Raw genomic sequence first — 19,322 nt, forward strand, 5'->3', positions numbered from 1 at the left:
CCCGTGGGGCAGAGAGCCCGATGAGGGATTCGATCCCAGGACTCTGGGATCATGACCTGAGCCGAAGGCAGAGGCTTTAACCCACTGAGCCACCCAGGCGCCCCCCTTGTGCTTATTCTTATAAATTCTTTTATAATATTAAAAAATAGAAAATATATACATTGGGATGTATTCAAAAGTTAGAGGTGATATGATACATCGGGGTGATAAAATAAAATGTTTGAACTATGTAATAAACCTTTGAGCATTCCCCATTAATGTGTATATTTTTATTATTTTTAGAAACATTATGTATATGTATATGTATTTATAATATGCATTACTTATGTTTTATATAGATGAGTATTCAAAATATTTGGAGATCATTGATCTAGCTCACTCATTATCTCCTTGTATAAGCTGATGATTGTACTCAGTCTTCACACCGTTCAGCCCCTATAGCATTTGACAGCACTGATATTCCTTCCATCCCATGTTTATTGAGCTCCTATTATATGCCAGAAATGATGCTAGTAATTAGGTACACATAAATGTGCAAGAAACATGCCCTTACTTCTAAGTAATCACTGTTTTTGAATCTCTACTTTCCCTTGATTCTTTTACTCTCTATATTCCTAATCCAGGCTTCAGTTCTTCTAAGTCTCCTCAGTGCTGTTTTGTTGTTGTTGTTTTGTTTTTATATGATGATTATGATGATTTAATTGAGTAATTTTTTAGATGCACCAGGAAATATTGCATGGAAACATGACTTTTTAGCTTTTTAGTCTTGCACCTTTAATAACTTTTGCATTAATAGAAATCATCTGAGATATGGATAATTAAAACATCAGTTCCAGGGCGCCTGGGTGGCTCAGTTGGTTGAGCAACTGCCTTTGGCTCAGGTCACAGTCCCGGAGTCCCGGGATCGAGTCCCGCATCGGGCTCCCAGCTCCATGGAGAGTCTGCTTCTCCCTCTGACCTTCTCGCCTCTCATGCTCTCTCTCACTGTTTCTCTCTCAAATAAATGAACAAAATCTTTAAAAAAAAAAAAAAACCAGCAGTTCCAAACAATTCCAAAGTATTCCAAATAGTGACCAAAAACAAGTGTTTCTCCGCATCTCCAGATGCAATATTAGTATTGACAGGTCTATACCTAATGATTTGTTTTGAGGTGGGAGAGAGCTATGGAGAGACTTAGATATCTGTAAATAATCAGCAAAATAATCCTAAACATTGATGGAAACTGGTCCATAGTCTGGGGGTAGATGGTCCAAGAGGCAGCACATTTCTCATGCATCTTATTAAATCAGGTCTTTAAGCTATGTTGGAAATTTGGATCCAACTAGACCTCATATAACTAAAGATATAAAGGCAAAAAAGCTGTCTACATTTCTTTAAGACAGACTATGATTGATTTTGTTATTTTTTTTTGCTAGAGTTATAACAAATGAGATCTTGTCATCTCTTAAAAAAATATTGCTAATTACCACTTACTTTCTAAATTCAGTTTTTCGCATGTAGCAGTGGACAAATCAACAGGACATTTATACACATCTCCCATTCGGTTCTCAGGAAAGCCACTCCAAGGTGAACCAACCAGTAACCTAGAAATAGGAATTTTTTTTTCATTAGATGTAAAATATTAGTATAGTTTCTTAAAGGCTAAAACTGGCCACAAAACAATGAAAAAACCCTCCCACATTTAGCTCCAATTTTTAACAAGAAAGTAGTTTATATTTGTTCAGCTATAATTTGTTCTTTTTCCTTTTCTCTTAGCTGATCAAGTTTCTTAATGAATATCTGCAATACAATATAGAAACATAATGCAGGCCACAAATGTGACCTGCATATGTAATTTAAAATTTTCTAGTAGTCACACTACTACAATAAAAAGCAAAGGTAAAGTTCACTTAAATAATACATTTTATCTAACTTGATATATCCAAACTAGTATGCAATTATTATAAATAAAAATTATTAATGAGATATATGACATTCTTTTTTCCATACTAAGTTTTTGAAATTTAGTATTTTGTACTCAGATCACAAAGCAGTCCAGAGAGCACAAATCAATATGGAAAAGGAACATTTCACGTGCTCAGTAGCCACGCGTGGCTAGTGGCTGCCGTACTGGTCAGCACAACTTAAAAGAATGAAGCAATATTAAAACCAAAAGCAAAAGCTAAGATTTTTTGAGTGCTTTTCTTGTCCTAAGTATTTTCATATGTTACTTTACTTGGGGAGTGGATGAGTTATCTAAGTGGTTTTACTATTTCTTGTCTATATAAGAGGATTCTTAGCAAAAACACAGAGCAAACATATGATGGAGCTTTCCTTAGGTGTAATGTGTTTGTAACCAGGACACAGGATGCAGCGGTTGGAGACTGGAGTTCACATCTTCCTTTTGGTTAGTTTAATTTCCTACAGAGCTTCTCCAACTAAAGACTTAAGTGTTTCCCCATGGAGCCACTCACCTAACATTTCTGTTCACAGAGGAATAGACAGAAAGAGTCCATGTAAACAGTCTGATCTTCAGAATCTATAGTAGGTGAATTACTCAGTAGTATTCAGTTACTAAGGAAGATATTTGATTCAATGTATTTTTTTCCTTGTCAGGGTTGGAAGATTAGATGAAACCTAAATTCTTTCATGAGCCTTCTGTATAAATATTTAATCATTGTTGATTAAACAACATGTGCCTCACATAGAGGTTACAAAAAGTCTAAGGTGCACACCTGTCTACTAAATCTAGTAAAATTGTTTAAGATGCATGACAAGTAAAACAGTAACAATACAAATGAACAGAAAGATATAAAATAAGTTCATCTCTGGAACAAACATTAAAATGGTCAGAGGATGCAAAAATAGATAACTGAAGGATGTAGGAGGCAGTCATCATTCTCAGCAGAAGGAAGAGTGTGAATAATTACGGAAAGAGGAAAATATAGTTTACTTTGAAAGACAGTTAATGATTCACACAGTTAGTGAGAGCTAAGTGTAACTGATTCTGAAGTCCAACCTCTTAACCCTTAACTTATTCTCCTTCCTGTTATCTGCACAAAGGCCTGCCATAGGGCCCAGATTGGGAAAACTAACTGGACTAATGGGCTGGCTTCCAGAACAATCAAGGAGCAGATCTGGAAACTAATGGTCAGGCCACGCCTATTGTGAGGGTGTGGCTGCATGGTGTGTTAGGAGGCTGGGGTCTAGGAGGACACCAGCCAACGTGATCTTGTAGGAGCACATCCATACTGTGGGCCCAGGCTGTACTGTTCATAATGTAGGTAAGGGCAGATTATGTTCAAATAGTACTAAATGTGGCAATTTGGGCAACTTTTATTATACACATATTCCATCCATCCTCACCAGCCCAGGGGCAAGCAAGAATAAAAGTAAAGTGTTTCTCACTAAAATTTAACAGTTTGTTCTTCAGAGCCTTCAGCAGCAAAGCACCATCAGCTACCTACTTCTCACTGAGAAAGCTCAAAAGCTCTTGGTGTTTCCTCTTGACTAAGTGTTCCCTGGACACCCCTTCCTGCCTCACTTCCTTCAACCTCACCAAAGGATTTGGGATTTGATAATCTCACATGCAGGAGGGGGTATGACATCTCCACTACTGCTGTGAGAGCTATGGCCTCCTACATGCATCAATGGGAAGAAGAGAGGAAAAGAAGCACCTGCGTAACTATGTGCCTCTTAACTCAAAGGATGTGAAAATCCTTGTAAATCTCTCAAAGAATCTCTGACAGTATGATGCCATGTTAACCTCATAACATAACAGATACCAGTGGAAAACCAGATCATTTTGGTGACTGGTAAAGAACCAGGGTGTCCTCATCATATAGGACTCATTCTTTCAATATGGCGAACCACATTAGTAAGTAGCCTCCAGGTCATACTAGTAACTACAGAGAACGTTTCAAAGACCATTGTCAACTCCTTTATTGGCAACATTTCCAGTAGACTCTCCTCTTTTCTACCAGCAGGCCTCAGTGAAATCCTGGTTCCTGACAATTCATCCTTCTAAGGAAAGGTTATGACATCACCAGTGGCTACTCCAAGGAAATTGTGACATTCCTGCATTACTCAGACAGGAAGATGAGGGAGGCTGGTATATAAAAATCTTATGTAATCAGCCGTAACAGGAAGCAACATGCCAGGAGAAAATGTTACCAAGGTAGAGAATAGGATGGGTGAATGAGTAAACCCTGCTGAAATATGGCAAAACATCTTTGAAGGAATGGATCTAACGTTGCAACCAGACAAAAGAGCTGTATGAACAGTCATGTGTACTGATTCCCAAAACAAAACAAAATCCCAAGATATAAACTCTCTTTCCTACAGTGAAACTGGGAATTCTTCCAAGATGACTTAAAATAACACTTACTGTTCAATTATCTTGTGGAGAAATAGTGATTATGTAGAGTTCCAAAACACAGCCAATTTGCCCACCTCCAGTGAAATTCAAAATACTTTGTTTAGTTAGTAAACAGTATTTATGGAGGTGTAGGTAGTTTTAAACCCACAATCCAGGGGCTGTTATAAATATCTTCCTTTGGTCTGTGAGTCTATAAACTCTCCAAGTGTTCCTTTAATACTAGCGATTTTTCTAGAGATTATTGACAGAGGTGTACTTAAAATAGTAGGGCAAAACATGTTTTCCTTGATTCAACAAAGATTTTTTAAAAAACCCTGTGGCGCTGAAATTTTGCACAACTCCAAGGGATACCATTTCCATATAAATAGAGTGCTCTGACCTTGTTAATTATGCAACCTGTGCAGCTATATATGGTGGCCAAACCTACTATGTGCCAGACCTGATTCTAGGCACTGGGGATACATCAGTGAATAAATCAGTCAAGCATTTCTGATCTCATGGAGCTTACATTCTAGTGGGGAAAAACAGAAAATAAATTTAATAAGTATATAAAACATATCATGATGGTGATCAGTGGGAAAAAGGAGCAAGATAGAAGTGTGGCATGGAGGGTGTGGTATAATCTTTATTAGAATAGTCACAAAAGGCCTCACTGAGAAGGTGCCATTTAAGCAAAGACTTGAAGGAAGTGAAGGAGTAAACCATAAGACTCTGGTGGAAGATTACTAGGCTGTGGGAACAGCAAGTGCAAAAGCCCTGTGGTCGGACCACAATGTGGGAGGAGATGCGGTCGGATTGGTAATGAGGCCAGGTCCCATAAGATTGGTATGAAATTCTAAGAACATGGCTTTGCCTCTGAGTGACATGAGAAAGCCATTGGAGGGTTTTTAGCACAGTGGTGATGCGATCTGACATTTTTAGGATTGTGAAGGCTGCCTTGTTGAGAATTACTGCACTAGGCAAAGGTGAAGCTGGTGAAACACTTCAGAGGCAAATGCAAAATCCAGACAAGAGGTGATGAGGGTCTCTTACAGGGCTGGTGAGAAGTGATCTTATTTTAGATATATTCTGAAGGTGGGGTAGCAGAATTTCTCGAGAGATTAGTTTTTAAATACACACCCCCACCCCCACCCCAACCCCACACACATACACACACAGTCAAGGATGACTCCAAGTTTTCTCTGCTGAGAATCTAGAAGGAACCAAGTGGTCAAGATCAGATAAGGGGGATACCTTAGAGCAAGATTTTGAGATAGGGTGAGCTCAAGAGCTCAGTATGAGGTATTTTTTTTAAAAAGATTTTATTTATTTATTTGAGAGAGAGACAGTGAGAGAGAGCATGAGCAAGGAGAAGGTCAGAGGGAGAAGCAGACTCCGCATGGAGCTGGGAGCCCGATGTGGGACTCGATCCTAGGACTCCAGGATCATGACCTGAGCTGAAGGCAGTCGTCCAACCAACTGAGCCACTCAGGCGTCCCAGTATGAGGTATTTTAACTTGAGATACCTAAAGACATCCAAGGGGATATTTTACTTAGGATTATAAACCTATTGTATATAGTACATTATTACAAGAAATTTCTGTCTATAGTATATTAAGTGTAAATATTATTCCTTACATTGGTTAGTTCCAAGCCACTGATGACACACGGGGTCTGGTGAGTTCTATACAGCTACGTGCTTCCTGCTTGTAATGTAAAAGGAGTTTATGATGCAAAGAAATAAACTGCGAAGACTTCAAGTTTCCAGGAAGGAGGAAGACAGGTAAAGAGAGTGCATTTTTAGCTCCCGGTTGGGAAATACTGTTGTTATGAATTTAATAGTTAAACCCTCTGGCATGTGTTGAAAGGCAATTTTAGTTTCTAAACTTCATTATGCTACCTCAGACTCCTTTGGCTGCCAGACTACTTCCTTAAATAGGAGATGGCTAAACCCTCAATGTCTTTCAGTTCCCTGATGTGGAGTCTACCAACCTCATTACCGCTAAAACATCTTAAGCCTATTGTTCTGTTTCATAAAAAGCCTGGAAATTAGCTTTTGCACTGGAAGCAAATGAATCAAATAAAAGCTGATTCTGTTATGCTGACTCATCTAACATGCGGCTTTTCTAAAGTTAAAATCAAAAGCTGATATGTTCAATTTAAAGCCTTGTGATGACATAAATTCCACATTCATTGAAGGGCAGGAAGGATTTTTAAGACCACAACATTTTTGTAAATCAAAGCCTATGAGATAGTACTTCCATACTTTGGCAGATGGTTGTTTTATCAATGATAGAATTTGGAAAAGCAACATTTATATACTGCTTTATAGTTTATAAAGTACTTTTTATGTACACTGTTTTCTTTAATCCTTATAAATAGAGGTCAAACAATAGATTGTTTTAATTATTCCTGTTTTCCTATTTTAAAAAAACCAAGTCTAAGTGTATAATTGGCAACAAAGTCTAGATCTGCACCTGTGTCCTTTCATTTCAAACCCCCGATTCTTTCTATCACAGTTAAGTTCTTCTTAGAACTCTTGTAGAGGACTAGTACTCATTGTTTGCCCATCTTACTAGCCATAAACAAATTAACAAACAGTTTCCACCTGTGTCACTTTGTATTCCCCAAATCCCTCTTTGGATGGAGTTAGACTAATGGAAAAGTTTCATACGACTGGTCACCAGGAAGGTGTGCATGTGTAAGCCCCCTTCATTTTTGTAAATGAACTTTGTTCCAGGAACAGACATTCAGGCATTAACACAGTGGAAAGCTTTGAATTATAAGACAAGCTAGCGAGGCATGGAGAATATTTACAGATCACTGAAGGTCTCCAGACATTAGGGAGTAGAGGATCTATCCCTTATGCAAGTCACTAAAGATATATATGTGTGTGTGTGTGTGTGTGTGTGTGTGTGTGTGTGTGTGTAGGTATACACACAAATTTGTGTCCGGAGTGGGGGAAGGGAGAAACAAGTCAGAGCGGGGATATTTAAAGTGCTTTTCTACTACAGTTTTTTACTTATGATAAATAACAGAAAACATGGAACCAATTTAGCCATAAAGATTATTTAAACTTGTGGAAAAGAAATGAACAACTATGGTATAATAAATGTAGGTGCATCAACACCAGAGTGGTCCATGGGGTTTTAAAAGGTCCTTGGTTCACTATTCTGCCCCTCATGCCTGCCTAGAGAAGATCTTTGTTGATAGGAGACATGCCATTTTGCACATCTGTATTAAAAGTGTTGAGTGATGGTTTAATTATATGGCAATAACATAATAATTATTTATAACATATTAAGTTTTTAAGCTTAAAAGTTTAAGACTATTCTAGTCAGACTTCTAATGCCTTTCCAGAATAAAAAATTGGACTAATTTCAAGTTAGTAAAAATAAAATATAATGAAAGAACAAAGAGGAATACATATCTATGTCATGTGTTTAAAATAAAAGCAAATTCTGAGAATAAACAAAGTAAGCACAGTAAATGGTACTGCCAAGATACCCTAATGGCAAGAGAATTTTATCTTTGGAAAAAGACATAAAGGATGATATTGGCTAATATTTAAAGGCCATAGACATGATTATTTTGGAAAAGGGATCAGAATAGCATTCTTGGCCAAGAAGAAGAAGAAATGGACTGAAGCTAATCCAATATGCATGGAACCTAATCGATGACAGATGAGAAATGGTTGAGAAACAGGCAGTGGAGAGAGGTAGGGAGGAACTGATTTTCAAGAAATCCTGATTTTCTTCCTATGTATTTTTACACAATGCTAAGGAGAGTACTTCACATATGCACAGTGACTTAGTTTTTTATTTTTTTTAAACAGTGAATATAATTTATTTCTTTTTTTTAAACAGTGATATCGTTTATTTCTGTTTTTTTTTTAAGTTTTTATTTTAATTCCCAGTTAGTTAACACACAGTGTAATATTAGTGCCAGGTGTACCATCTAGTGATTCAGCACTTCCATATGTACCCCTGGGCTCATCACAAGTGCCCTCCTTCATCCCCATCACAAGTTTCACCCATTCTCCCGCCCCCACGTCTCCTCTTGTAACCATCAGTTTGTTCTCCATAATTAAGAGTCTGGTTTTGGATTTTTTTTCTCTCTCTCTCTCTTTTTCCTTTTGTATGTTTTGTTGCTTAAATTCCATATAATTGTGAAATCATATAGTATTTGTCTTTCTCCAAGTTATTTCATTTAGCATTATACTCTCTACATCCATCTATGCTATTGCAAATGGTAAGATTTCATTATTTTCTATGGCTGAATAATATTTCCACATTCTATATCCATTCATCAATAGATGGACACTTGGGCTGCTTCTATATCTTGGCTCTTGTAAATAACGCTGCTATAAACACAGGAGTGCATATATCCCTTTGCATTAGTGTTTTTGTATTCTTTGGGTAAATACCCGGTAGTGCAAATACTGGATTGTGGGACAGTTCTATTTTTAACTTTTTGAGGAAACTCTAAACTGATTTCCACAGTGGCTGCACCAGTATGCATTCCCACCAACAGTGCAAGAGGGTTTCCCTTTTTCCACATTCTTGCCAACATCTGTTGTTTCTTGTGTTTTGATTTTACTTATTTGGACAGGTGTGAAGTGATATCTCATAATAGATTTGATTTGCATTTCCCTGATGATAAGTGATTATGAACAGCTTTTCATGTGCTTGCTGGCCATCTGTATGCCTTCTCTGGAGAAATGTCTATTCATGTCTTTTGCCCATTTTTTAAAAAATAGGATTTTTTTTTTTGGTTGTTGAATTCCACAAGTTCTTTTTCTTTTTTTTTTTATTTTTCTTTTTTTCAGGCTCCATGCCTAGCATGGAGCCCAATGTGGGGCTTGAACTCATAACCCTGAGATCAAGACCTGAGCTGAAATCAAGTCAGATGCTTAAGTGACTGAGCTTCCAGGTGCCACAAGTCCCATAAGTTCTTTATATATTTTGCATACTAACCCTTTATCAGATATGTCATTTGCAAATGTCTTTTCCCATTCAGTAAGTTGCCTTTTAGTTTTTTTGATTGTTTCCTTCACTATGCAGAAGCTTTTTATTTTGATGTAGTCCCAACAGTTTTGTTTCCCTTGCCTCAGGAGGCATCTCAAGAAAAAAATGCTATGGCTGATGTCAAAGAGTTCTACTGCCGTGTTCTCATCTAAAATTTTGATGGTCTCTTGTCTCTTCAGGTCTTTAGGCTTCTTTAGGTCTTTAATGGTTTCTTTAGGTCTTTAAACCCATTTTGAATTTATTTTTGTATATGGTATAAGAAAGTTATTTCCTCTTTCATGTAGCTGTCCAGTTTCTCCAACATCATTTGTTGAAGAGACTGCCTTTTTCCTGCTTTACTGAAGATTAACTGACTGTAGAGTTGTGGACTTATTTCTGGTTTTCTCTTCTGTTTCACTATTTTTGTACCAGTATCATACTGTTTTGATCACTACAGTGTTATAACTAGAAGTCTAGAATTGTAATGCCTCCAGCTTTGCTCTTCTTTGTCAAGATTGCTCTGGTGATTCAGGGCCTTTTGGGGTTCCATACAAATTTTAGGATTGTGTATTCTAGCTTGAAGAATGCTGTAGGTATTTTGATAGGGATTCCACTAAATGTGTAGACTGCTTTGGGTCATATAGAAATTTTAACAATATTTGTTCTTCTAATCCATGAGCATGGAATATCTTCCCATTTCCTTGAGTCATCTTCAATTTCTTTCATTAGTGTTTTATAGTTTTCTGAGTATAGAAAACTGTACTCTTTGGTTAGATTTATTCCTAAAGTGGTTTAGTTTTTGAAGTGATTTACTTTCTTCTTCTTTTTTTTTTTTTAACTAAACTACAGATTTTATTTGGATTTCACCAGTGAAGTTCTTTACTTTTATACTCTCATAAGGTGCTCAAAACATTCCAGTTTGGTAGGAATGGCTCTCTCTTTGTGCTCCAGAGAGGGTGTGTGCCTTTTTCAAAGTCACCCAGCTAGGGGTGGGGAAACTAAGGGTAAAACCCTTGTGCTCTGGCTCCTGACTTACATGACAAACTTCTGTCTATGAGAGAATGAAAAGACAGATGGGAACTGTCATCGCTGTTCAGGCAACGCTGTTTTGTAACAGAAATTTTAATTCAAAATACTGAATGAAGTTGATCTTACTTTATGAAGTTTACATGACAATAGAATTAAATATTTTTTATAAATGCCAATTACCCTTTACCACTCTCTTTTTTGGATACTTAAAAAAATATGTACACTTGGAACATCTTATCTCTGTTTTGCAATAATCCACCATATGCACATTACTTCTTAGCTCTGTAATCTTAGGCAAACTACTTAACCTTTCTAAGTTTCAGTCCCCTCATTTGTAAAAGATAATAGAGCCATTGTGAGTATTACATGTTCGGCAAAGAAAGAGTACTCAGTACTTTTAAATATTACAAATATCAGTAAATAACAAGTACTTACTGTTATTACCAACCTACATATGGCATAATCTTTGGTATGTGTTATAAAACTGAATATTTCTTATTCATCTAAAATTCTCTCCCATATCTCTTATAGACAAACTGTTATAACACACATAGAGCTTTATTCATATTTTTCTTAGTTAAAAAGTTAGAACTATAATATAAGCTCACACATAATGGAATTTTTTATTGGCCATAACACATGTTCATTATATTTCTCTTCTTTTCTTTAGGAACAAGTATGTACCAGTCCTTGCTGACACAAGAAACTACATCTGTCCCACTGGAAATACCCCTTATTACCAGACAGTTTCTGTTACACAAGTGACTGTTCTAAGGTTTTTGAGTCATATAATGAGCTCAGACTGTTCATGCAACAGGCCTTTCGATTAGACAAACAGAGACAGTACATAGCACCACAAGCTTCCAGGAAATGACTTTAAACATATCTCAATCCTTTGTATAATTGCTTCTGATAAGAATTGCCTCATCTACATTTGCATATCCTGTGTGTACAATGGGGGCTTCAAAGTGACACAGAAGGGGGAACAGACCACAGCTTTACTTACAGGCAGAGGGTTGCACTGCTTGGGAGGTAATCTTGCATTTAAAATTATGGAGCTTGTTTGAGACTGTTAAAAAAGCACTAGCATTCTGAGGGGTTTGAAGTGGCGGGGGGGGTGGGAGGTTGGGGTACCAGGTGGTGGGTATTATAGAGGGCACAGCTTGCATGGAGCACTGGGTGTGGTGAAAAAATAATGAATACTGTTTTTCTGAAAATAAATAAATTGGGAAAAAAAAAATAAAGTCTAAAAAAAAAAAAAAAAAAAAAAAAGCACTAGCATTCTCAAAGCCAATCAGCATTATTTCTAGAGTAAAAGTCCACAGTGTAATGAAAGTATAGTAAATAAAACAAGCAAAAGCATCAAGATCATTTTGTGAAAATCTTGTCCATCCCAATGTAAACCACACCTTGTTTCTAAGAAACAAGGGACATATGGGACAGCTGAAGTTGTACTTGAAAAATAAGGAGCGTGGTTTAAGAAAACTCAGGTAGAGGGGTGCCTGGGTGGCTCAGTGGGTTGGGCCTCTGCCTTTGGCTCAGGTCATGATCTCAGGGTCCTGGGATTGAGTCCCGCATCGGGCTCTCTGCTGGGTCCTGCCTCCCCGCTTCTCTCTGCCTGCCTCTCTGCCTACTTGTGATCTCTTTCTCTCTGTCAAATAAATAAAATCTTTAAAAAAAGAAAACTCAGGTAGAGCCACAGGCAAGATGTTAGAAGGGAGGAAAGGGCTGAGAGAGAGAGTTGGGGCTCAACAATGCAGACTGTAAAGAAAGTCAAAGAGAGCAGCAGAAAAGCTATCCAAACAGCAGCTTCAGGACAAGCAGTAAGAGAGTAAGAAAATAAAAGGGTGTGTATGTGTGTATGTGTGAGTGTGTTATTTAAGTCCAAGAGAAAAAGACTCACAGTTATTAAAGGAATTCACAGTAATCCCACTTTCTGTGCCCAAAGTTAACTTGATTAGTATCAGGAGGAAAGTTAATGTTTAAACAGCCCTTCCCACATCTGCTACTTCCATAATGTCTGTGCAGTTGTCATAAATTAGGAGTGGAGAAGGGCACGGTGCCAATCGTCAAAACAAATAGGCAATTCTGGATTCCAAGTTTCATATTATTTTCCTTGAGCCTGAGAGCTGTGAGGGCTGCCTGTCCTCACTGTGGCCCACCCCAGCCCTGCAGTGGGACACGCCGTCGCTGGATCCTGCCACAGCCCTGTCCCCCGAGGCAAGGCACCTTGGCAGGGCCAGGCTGACAAGAGAGGGACCAGGAGGAAATCTTGTCCCTCGAGTGTCCCACGCTTTGGGAGGAGAGAATGAGCTCCTAATAGTAAGATAATACAGTTATGACCCTGAAAGAACAGCAACTCTATTCACCACATGGGGCCGGCCTTTACTCTATCTCTGGTATTTCTCATGGCTGCCGGCTCTGCGTATCCATCTTCTGCTTTGACGCTACTCCACACTCCTTAAAAGGTCAGTCGATGTTTTCTACTTTGCACTTCACACAGGGTCCAGCCTGTAGTGGATCATGTCCATGACACAGCCTCTTCTGCTTCTTTGCTTTCAGAAAGCCAGCACAGTGAAAGGACAGACTGGAATGCCCGCCTGCTTTGGCTATCTTTCCTTGCAGCTCTGCACTGCCACAGGACTCAGCCTCTCGGGGAACACACGTACTCTCCCTTCTCCTCAGCTTGTGTGCTGGGGTGTGCTCTTATAAACAGGCTTGAGGGAAGCAAGGCTAACATTATACCTTACCAGAAAGCTCTACACTGGAGTTAAAAGCACCAGCCCAGCCAATAATAGAGTGGTGCCTTGTTCCCCACAAGTCACTGTCCTGTGTTTATACATCTTTCTGGAATGTCATGAGAAGGCCACGGTAGGACTTAGGAATGTCTACTTTCCTTGGTCTGGACATAACCTGATCAGCACCAGAATCTCATCATCAAGTTGCCGATACACTCATCTTTTAAGAATGCTTTGCATCTTCCGAGAGAATCATGGAGACAGAAAGGATGTATGGCTGCCTCTCACATTCCCAGGACTCTGCCTGCTAGATTCCTGTCAACATTTTGTCCCTGTTGGTCTTACTCAACTTCAACCTGCAGCGTGGCCAGTAGTTGAGCTGTCTTCCAGTCCTGGGTAGGCTTGCTGTCTCTGACAGCATCTCCTCCTGATGGTGGCTCTTTCTCTCAGAATGACCTTGCCCCAGAAAGAACAACCTTTACCTTGTCCCTTGAAAGGAACAACCTCAAGCTTGATGGCAGGTTGTCCTCAGCAAGGTCACACTTAGGAAGCAGGCCATCAGAGTCCTTCCAAAGGTCTTGTTCAGGTCACACTTAAGTCAACTACTATAATTCACTTTGTAGAGTACCTGAGGTGATTCATTTGGAAATAGGACTTTCATTCACTCATTCAGTAAATAATCACTGATCCCCTACTTGGTGCCACATAGCACTCTGTTTCTGAGTACACACCACTGGAAAAAAATAATGTGCCTCTATTCAGAGACAGGGTAGAAGACAGACAATGGGCATATAAACAAATGAAGGTGACTTTAGATGCTAAGAACTACTATGAAGAAAATAAATCTACACGGAAGGTAGGAGAGTGGCTGGGAGGTGTGTTGAGATCTCGTTTTGGCAGACATGAATGCTCTGAAAGGTTTCTATGAAGAGGAGACATGTGAGCTGAGACTGAAGAACGGGAACCTAGAAGCCAAGTGAAGATCCTGGGAAGATTGCTCCTGATAGGAGAAAAGCAGGTGCAGAAGCTTTGATGTAGTAATGAGCTTCGTACGTTCAAGGGACAGACAGAAGACACAATTCATGGAGCACAGGGGCGAGGGGATAAATCATGAGATGGGACAGGCAGACTGATACCAGATCACAGAAGACCCTTTGTGGAATTTTAATGTATTCTAATAGCAGTAGGAAGCCACAGAGGGTTTTCATCTAGGCAGTGACATTATTTGAATCATGTATTTAAGAGTTCACAAGATTGGGGGCGCCTGGGTGGCTCAGTGGGTTAAAGCCTCTGCCTCCGGCTCGGGTCATGATCCTGGGGTCCTGGGATCGAGTCCCGTGTCGGGCTCTCTGCTCTGCAGGGAGCCTGCTTCCTCCTCTCTCTCTGCCTGTTTCTCTGCCTACTTGTGATCTCTGTCTGTCAAATAAATAAATAAAATCTTAAAAAAAAAAAAAAAGAGTTCACAAGATTGCCCTGAGGGGTAAGAAGGGAAACAGGAGATGGACTGAGAAGTGGCTGCAGCAGTACCCCCACGGGCTCATGCTGGCTGTGAGCAGGGGCTGCAGGGAAGACAGGGGAAACCCAGCGACTGTTATCACATGTATTTTGGTGGTGGTGCCAACAGGACTGGCAAATGGATGAGATATGGGGGAGGTGACAGAAAGAGAGGAGTTGAGAACTTTTGGTCTCATTAGCTAGTTCAGAAAATCAGATATTTAAGTTTTTTTTTTTACATAATTCTTTTTTTTTCCTTTTCAATTTATTTATTTTCAGAAAAACAGTATTCATTATTTTTTCACCACACCCAGTGCTCCATGCAATCCGTGCCCTCGATAATACCCACCACCTGGTACCCCAACCTCCCACCCCCCCGCCACTTCAAACCCCTCGGATTGTTTTTCAGAGTGCATAGTCTCTCGTGGTTTAAGTTTGATATGTTAACCTTGTTGTGTCTAGTAGGCATTAACATAGTGATGGTTCTGATGGGTGTCTACAGTTCAGGAAAGAATTGGGGCTGGATATATAAAATTGTGGGTCATCTGCTAGATTCCAAGGTCAAACTATACCAACCATAACATCTTTCTAGCTTTCTGACTACAGTTTATGGTTATCAAAGCCTAATAAGATAATAATTAGAGACATCCTCTCACATCCCAAATGACGTCAATAATTGCTACTCTTTGGGTTTTCAACCAGATTTTATCCTTCTAGATGACTGGCAAACTCCAGCATCCCTTACTTTCCAAGTCTCCTCATTTTAGTTAATGCTTCTCTCCTGTCTATTCGTCTCCTCCCTTTAAGACCCACTTCATGATTCACCTCCTTCAAGATGTCTTAGACCCTTAGACGTACCTCTTGAGTGATAATTTCATTTTGTTTCTTTATCACACAGATAGGCCTCCTCCAAAATGTGAATAATTTGGATTTTAAATGTGTCTATGAAATTAATTTTTTGAGTATCAAACATAAAGTCGCACGGAAAAAAAGAGAATTAATTATAGCTCTTACTTGATAAGCCAACAATAGCTCATTCAGTCTTTGGAAGGAGCTCTGATGGATCCAATTGGAAGCTCCAGAGTGAGTCTGGAACCTTCTGCTGCAATGGGGAGTTAAGTTTCCAATGGCAGGACTCCTGTGACCAGTGCACATCAACACTAACAAGAGAGGAGCTACAGTTCTACCTAAAGACAACTTTCAGAATCACTTGAACTCCCTTGCATTGATTTTCATTATTTTTGTGGGAAACCTAAACCACCAATGGGAGTATATATTTCCATATCCGGTTCGGTAGTATATATAAATGTATGGTTTAAATGTAACCATTAGACAGCATGAAAAAACTGGGGGCACTTTCATGCAAAAGCAAATGATGCAAAGGCACTAGGGAAAGGTAACTAAATTCTGCTCAAATGCTTGTGAGTATCTTGTGGGAGGGATGGTTGCCTTAGAATAAAGCCAGCGGATAAAGACTTGCTGAAGGAAAAAAATTTAGGGAAAAATTCTATCATCTAGAACTGGCCAATAGCCAGCATTATCTAGATGACCATTTACAAAGTTCAATGGTGGATACAGTTTACAGAATAAGAAATGAAGACAACTGTATGTATGTATGTATGTATATCCATCTAATCCACCCACCTACCTATCCCTTTCTTCCTCCTTCTCTTCCTCTTTCCCTCCCTCCCTGACCATTAATTAAATGGTCAAAACTGCTACTGTGAATTGACTATGGAATATTTAGGGAAAATTTTCTATCTAGGTTTTTAAAAAGTGCCATTATACATCTCATTAATTTTCAACCTGAAAGTTACCAACTCTCAAGGACAGATCCTTCATTTAAGGATATTTGAGGTCTATCCATTAATAATACATTCATGTACCAACTTGAACAAGCTATTAGAGTTAAATATTAAATTTATTTAGTATTTTTATTGAAATCATAAAAAGAATATTCTTACCAGTTGCCATCTGGATTTACAAACTGCTGCACTGCATAACCAAACTGTTCGCTTGAAGGACCGGAAAATACCTTTGCTCCTAGGAGACCAACATTGTACGCCATACAATTCAAAATGCCTATTAAGAAAAATGAAAACATAGTCCATATTTACAATTTGTGAATAAGTTTTGTACTATAATTCTCAAAGGCCACTTAAAAAACTTGTTTTATATAATCATTATTCTCCTTTTTAGCGTTTGCCAAGAAATAATAGTACTGCTTTTGAAGTACTTATTTGCAGCTCTGGTACCATGGTAAATACTTTATATGCATGATTCATTACCTCATTCATCCTCATAGCATCTCTAGGAGATGATTGTTAACATTATATTTGTTTTGCAGATATTTCTAAGGTTCCTGGAGATAAGTTTGTCTCGTAGGTGGAAAGTAATAAGGGTAAGGGCAGGATCTGAACACATGGCTGTCTGAGTCAATAGCTTGGATTCTTTTTCTTTTCTTTTCTTTTCTTTTTTTAAGATTTTATTTATTTATCTGACAGAGATCACAAGTAGGCAGAGAGAGAGGAAGGGAAGCAGACTCCCCCCGAACAGAGAGCCCAATGTGGGGGCTCGATCCCAGGACTCTGGGATCATGACCTGAGCTGAAGGCAGAGGCTTTAACCCACTGAGCCACCCAGGTACCCCAGTAGCTTGGATTCTTACGCCACATATTATCTCTAGGAACTCAATCCTGTTTGCCCTTCTTAACACAGCAAGACTCCAAGCTGCCCAAGGGCAGAAGATAAAGGCTATCGACTTCTCCCGCTAACTTCCTCTGAGGATTTTGACACGGACTCTCTATGAAGTATCTGTTGGAAAAGCATGAGTAACTAGATCAAAGGAGGAAGGAAAATCACAGCTCCTTGAAAACTATATCATTTCCCTTCAGAAGAGATCATTTTTGAGGATGAAAATCTAGGGGATGGTGTCCCATCACTTTTATTCCACTGAGAACTGTCAAAAGTGTTTTTGGTTTTTGATGCTTCTTTCTGAATGCTCAAGAAATGAAAATCATTTTCAAAAACAACAAAGACTTTTTTTTTTTTTTTAAAGATTTTATTTATTTATTTGTCAGAGAGAGAGAGAGAGAGGGAGAGCAAGCACAGGCAGACAGAGTGGCAGGCAGAGGCAGAGGGAGAAGCAGGATCCCTGCAGAGCAAGGAGCCCGATGTGGGACTCGATCCCAGGACGCTGGGATCATGACCTGAGCCAAAGGCAGCTGCCTAACCAACTGAGCCACCCAGGTGTCCCAACAACAAAGACTTTGATAAGATAAGGCCCTAATAGACTTATTTGAAAAATCTTACTTGTGATGGAAAGGGTATAAGGCAAAGAGTAAGGCTGATGGCTGTCAGTCCTTCGTTCTGGAGAAAGAAACCTGTGTGGCTGTAAGTGCCATCTGTGGGGACGGGCGTACACTTGATGCTGAGATCAGTGTTTATTTTTACAGAGACTTAAGACAGAGTGGGTTCTTTTTTTTTTTTTTTTAAACATTTACTTACTTGAGAGAGAGTGAGAGAGAGTGCATGAGATGGGAGAGGGTCAGAGGGAGAAGCAGACCCCCGCTGAGCATGGAGCCCGATGAGGGACTTGATACCGGGACTCGGGATCATGGCCTGAACCGAAGGCAGTGGGTTAACTAACTGAGCCCCCCAGGTGCCCCTAGAGTGGGTTCTTTAAAACTGACATCCAAGTTCTATTAATACATGTTTTCATGAGAGAATATCCCACTTTCTGGGCAGCAATGAAAGTACAGAGTATTTCATAAATCTATTGTTTCATGTACAGAAAGGCTGGATGAAAAGGGCCTGTTCCTCCATGGGGCCTGCATACGTCTGGGAGCTAATTCCACGCAGTGCACTAAAGGAATTATGAAGTCAGTGATAGAGTTTTGGGGACTTAAAGTAGATAACGTGCTTCTCTACGTGCCAAAGTCCTTCCGCCACGATCTGTTCATTCAAGACATCTCAGCTCATTATTTCTTAGAAATGTGGTCAGACAGGAAGAGAAGGACAAACAGTAATTTTGAAATACTCTGTGGCAAAATCTACATAGCTTTACATTTGCAAATTTTCTTCTTAACATCTATTTTTCACATGTACCATTTCTCTTTCCTATTTTTCAGGAAATAAAAAGCAGAAGAAAGTAACAGCAAATTAATCATGGAACCAGAACTGACACTCAGAATACTGGTGTTTTCAACCAACAGTTTAACTTCAATGCCATTTAATTATGTTACCAATTATCTAACATACTAGTAAAATCTTGGGGAGCTGATGTCAAATGCTCCTACTTTTCTAATATCTAATGCTGGAAAGGCCACATAGGACTGTAATGACATCATTTAATTAATTATACCTATTAATTAGACAGCAGATCATGTACTGACACAAAATCAAGTTGGAATTCATTTTACCATCTCGCAGTTATATTTCAATTTATATATATAATATACAAATAGGTATTTATATATTATATTAATGTATAAATATACATATATACATATATAAGATGTTTATGTGTGTATATACATTTTTAAAATAAAAATAAAATAAATAATTATCTTATTAAATTAAATATTTTATTAAATAATAATTTATAATAATAAATATATACAAATATAAATAATAATAATAAATATATTATAATAGATAAATAATATTTACAATTATTAATTTTTAAATTTTTATTTGGTTTCTACTTTTTAAATTTTCA

The 19,322-nt window shown here is 38.6% G+C and overlaps 1 protein-coding gene across 1 annotated transcript in view; it reads right to left on the reverse strand.

The window, feature by feature from the left end:
- ITGA2 (integrin subunit alpha 2) overlaps positions 1 to 19,322 on the reverse strand; it is a 107,341-nt gene that overhangs the window by 63,429 nt on the left and 24,590 nt on the right. Inside the window, exons 2-3 of the mRNA XM_044232083.1 lie at positions 16,568 to 16,685; positions 1,474 to 1,583 (exon numbers count right to left, since the gene is read on the reverse strand). Of these exons, the coding sequence (XP_044088018.1) occupies positions 1,474 to 1,583; positions 16,568 to 16,685 (228 nt within the window). The remainder of the gene's footprint in view (positions 1 to 1,473; positions 1,584 to 16,567; positions 16,686 to 19,322) is intronic.

Source organism: Neovison vison, chromosome 1, assembly GCF_020171115.1.
Source record: "Neovison vison isolate M4711 chromosome 1, ASM_NN_V1, whole genome shotgun sequence".
NCBI classification, from domain to species: domain Eukaryota; kingdom Metazoa; phylum Chordata; class Mammalia; order Carnivora; family Mustelidae; genus Neogale; species Neogale vison.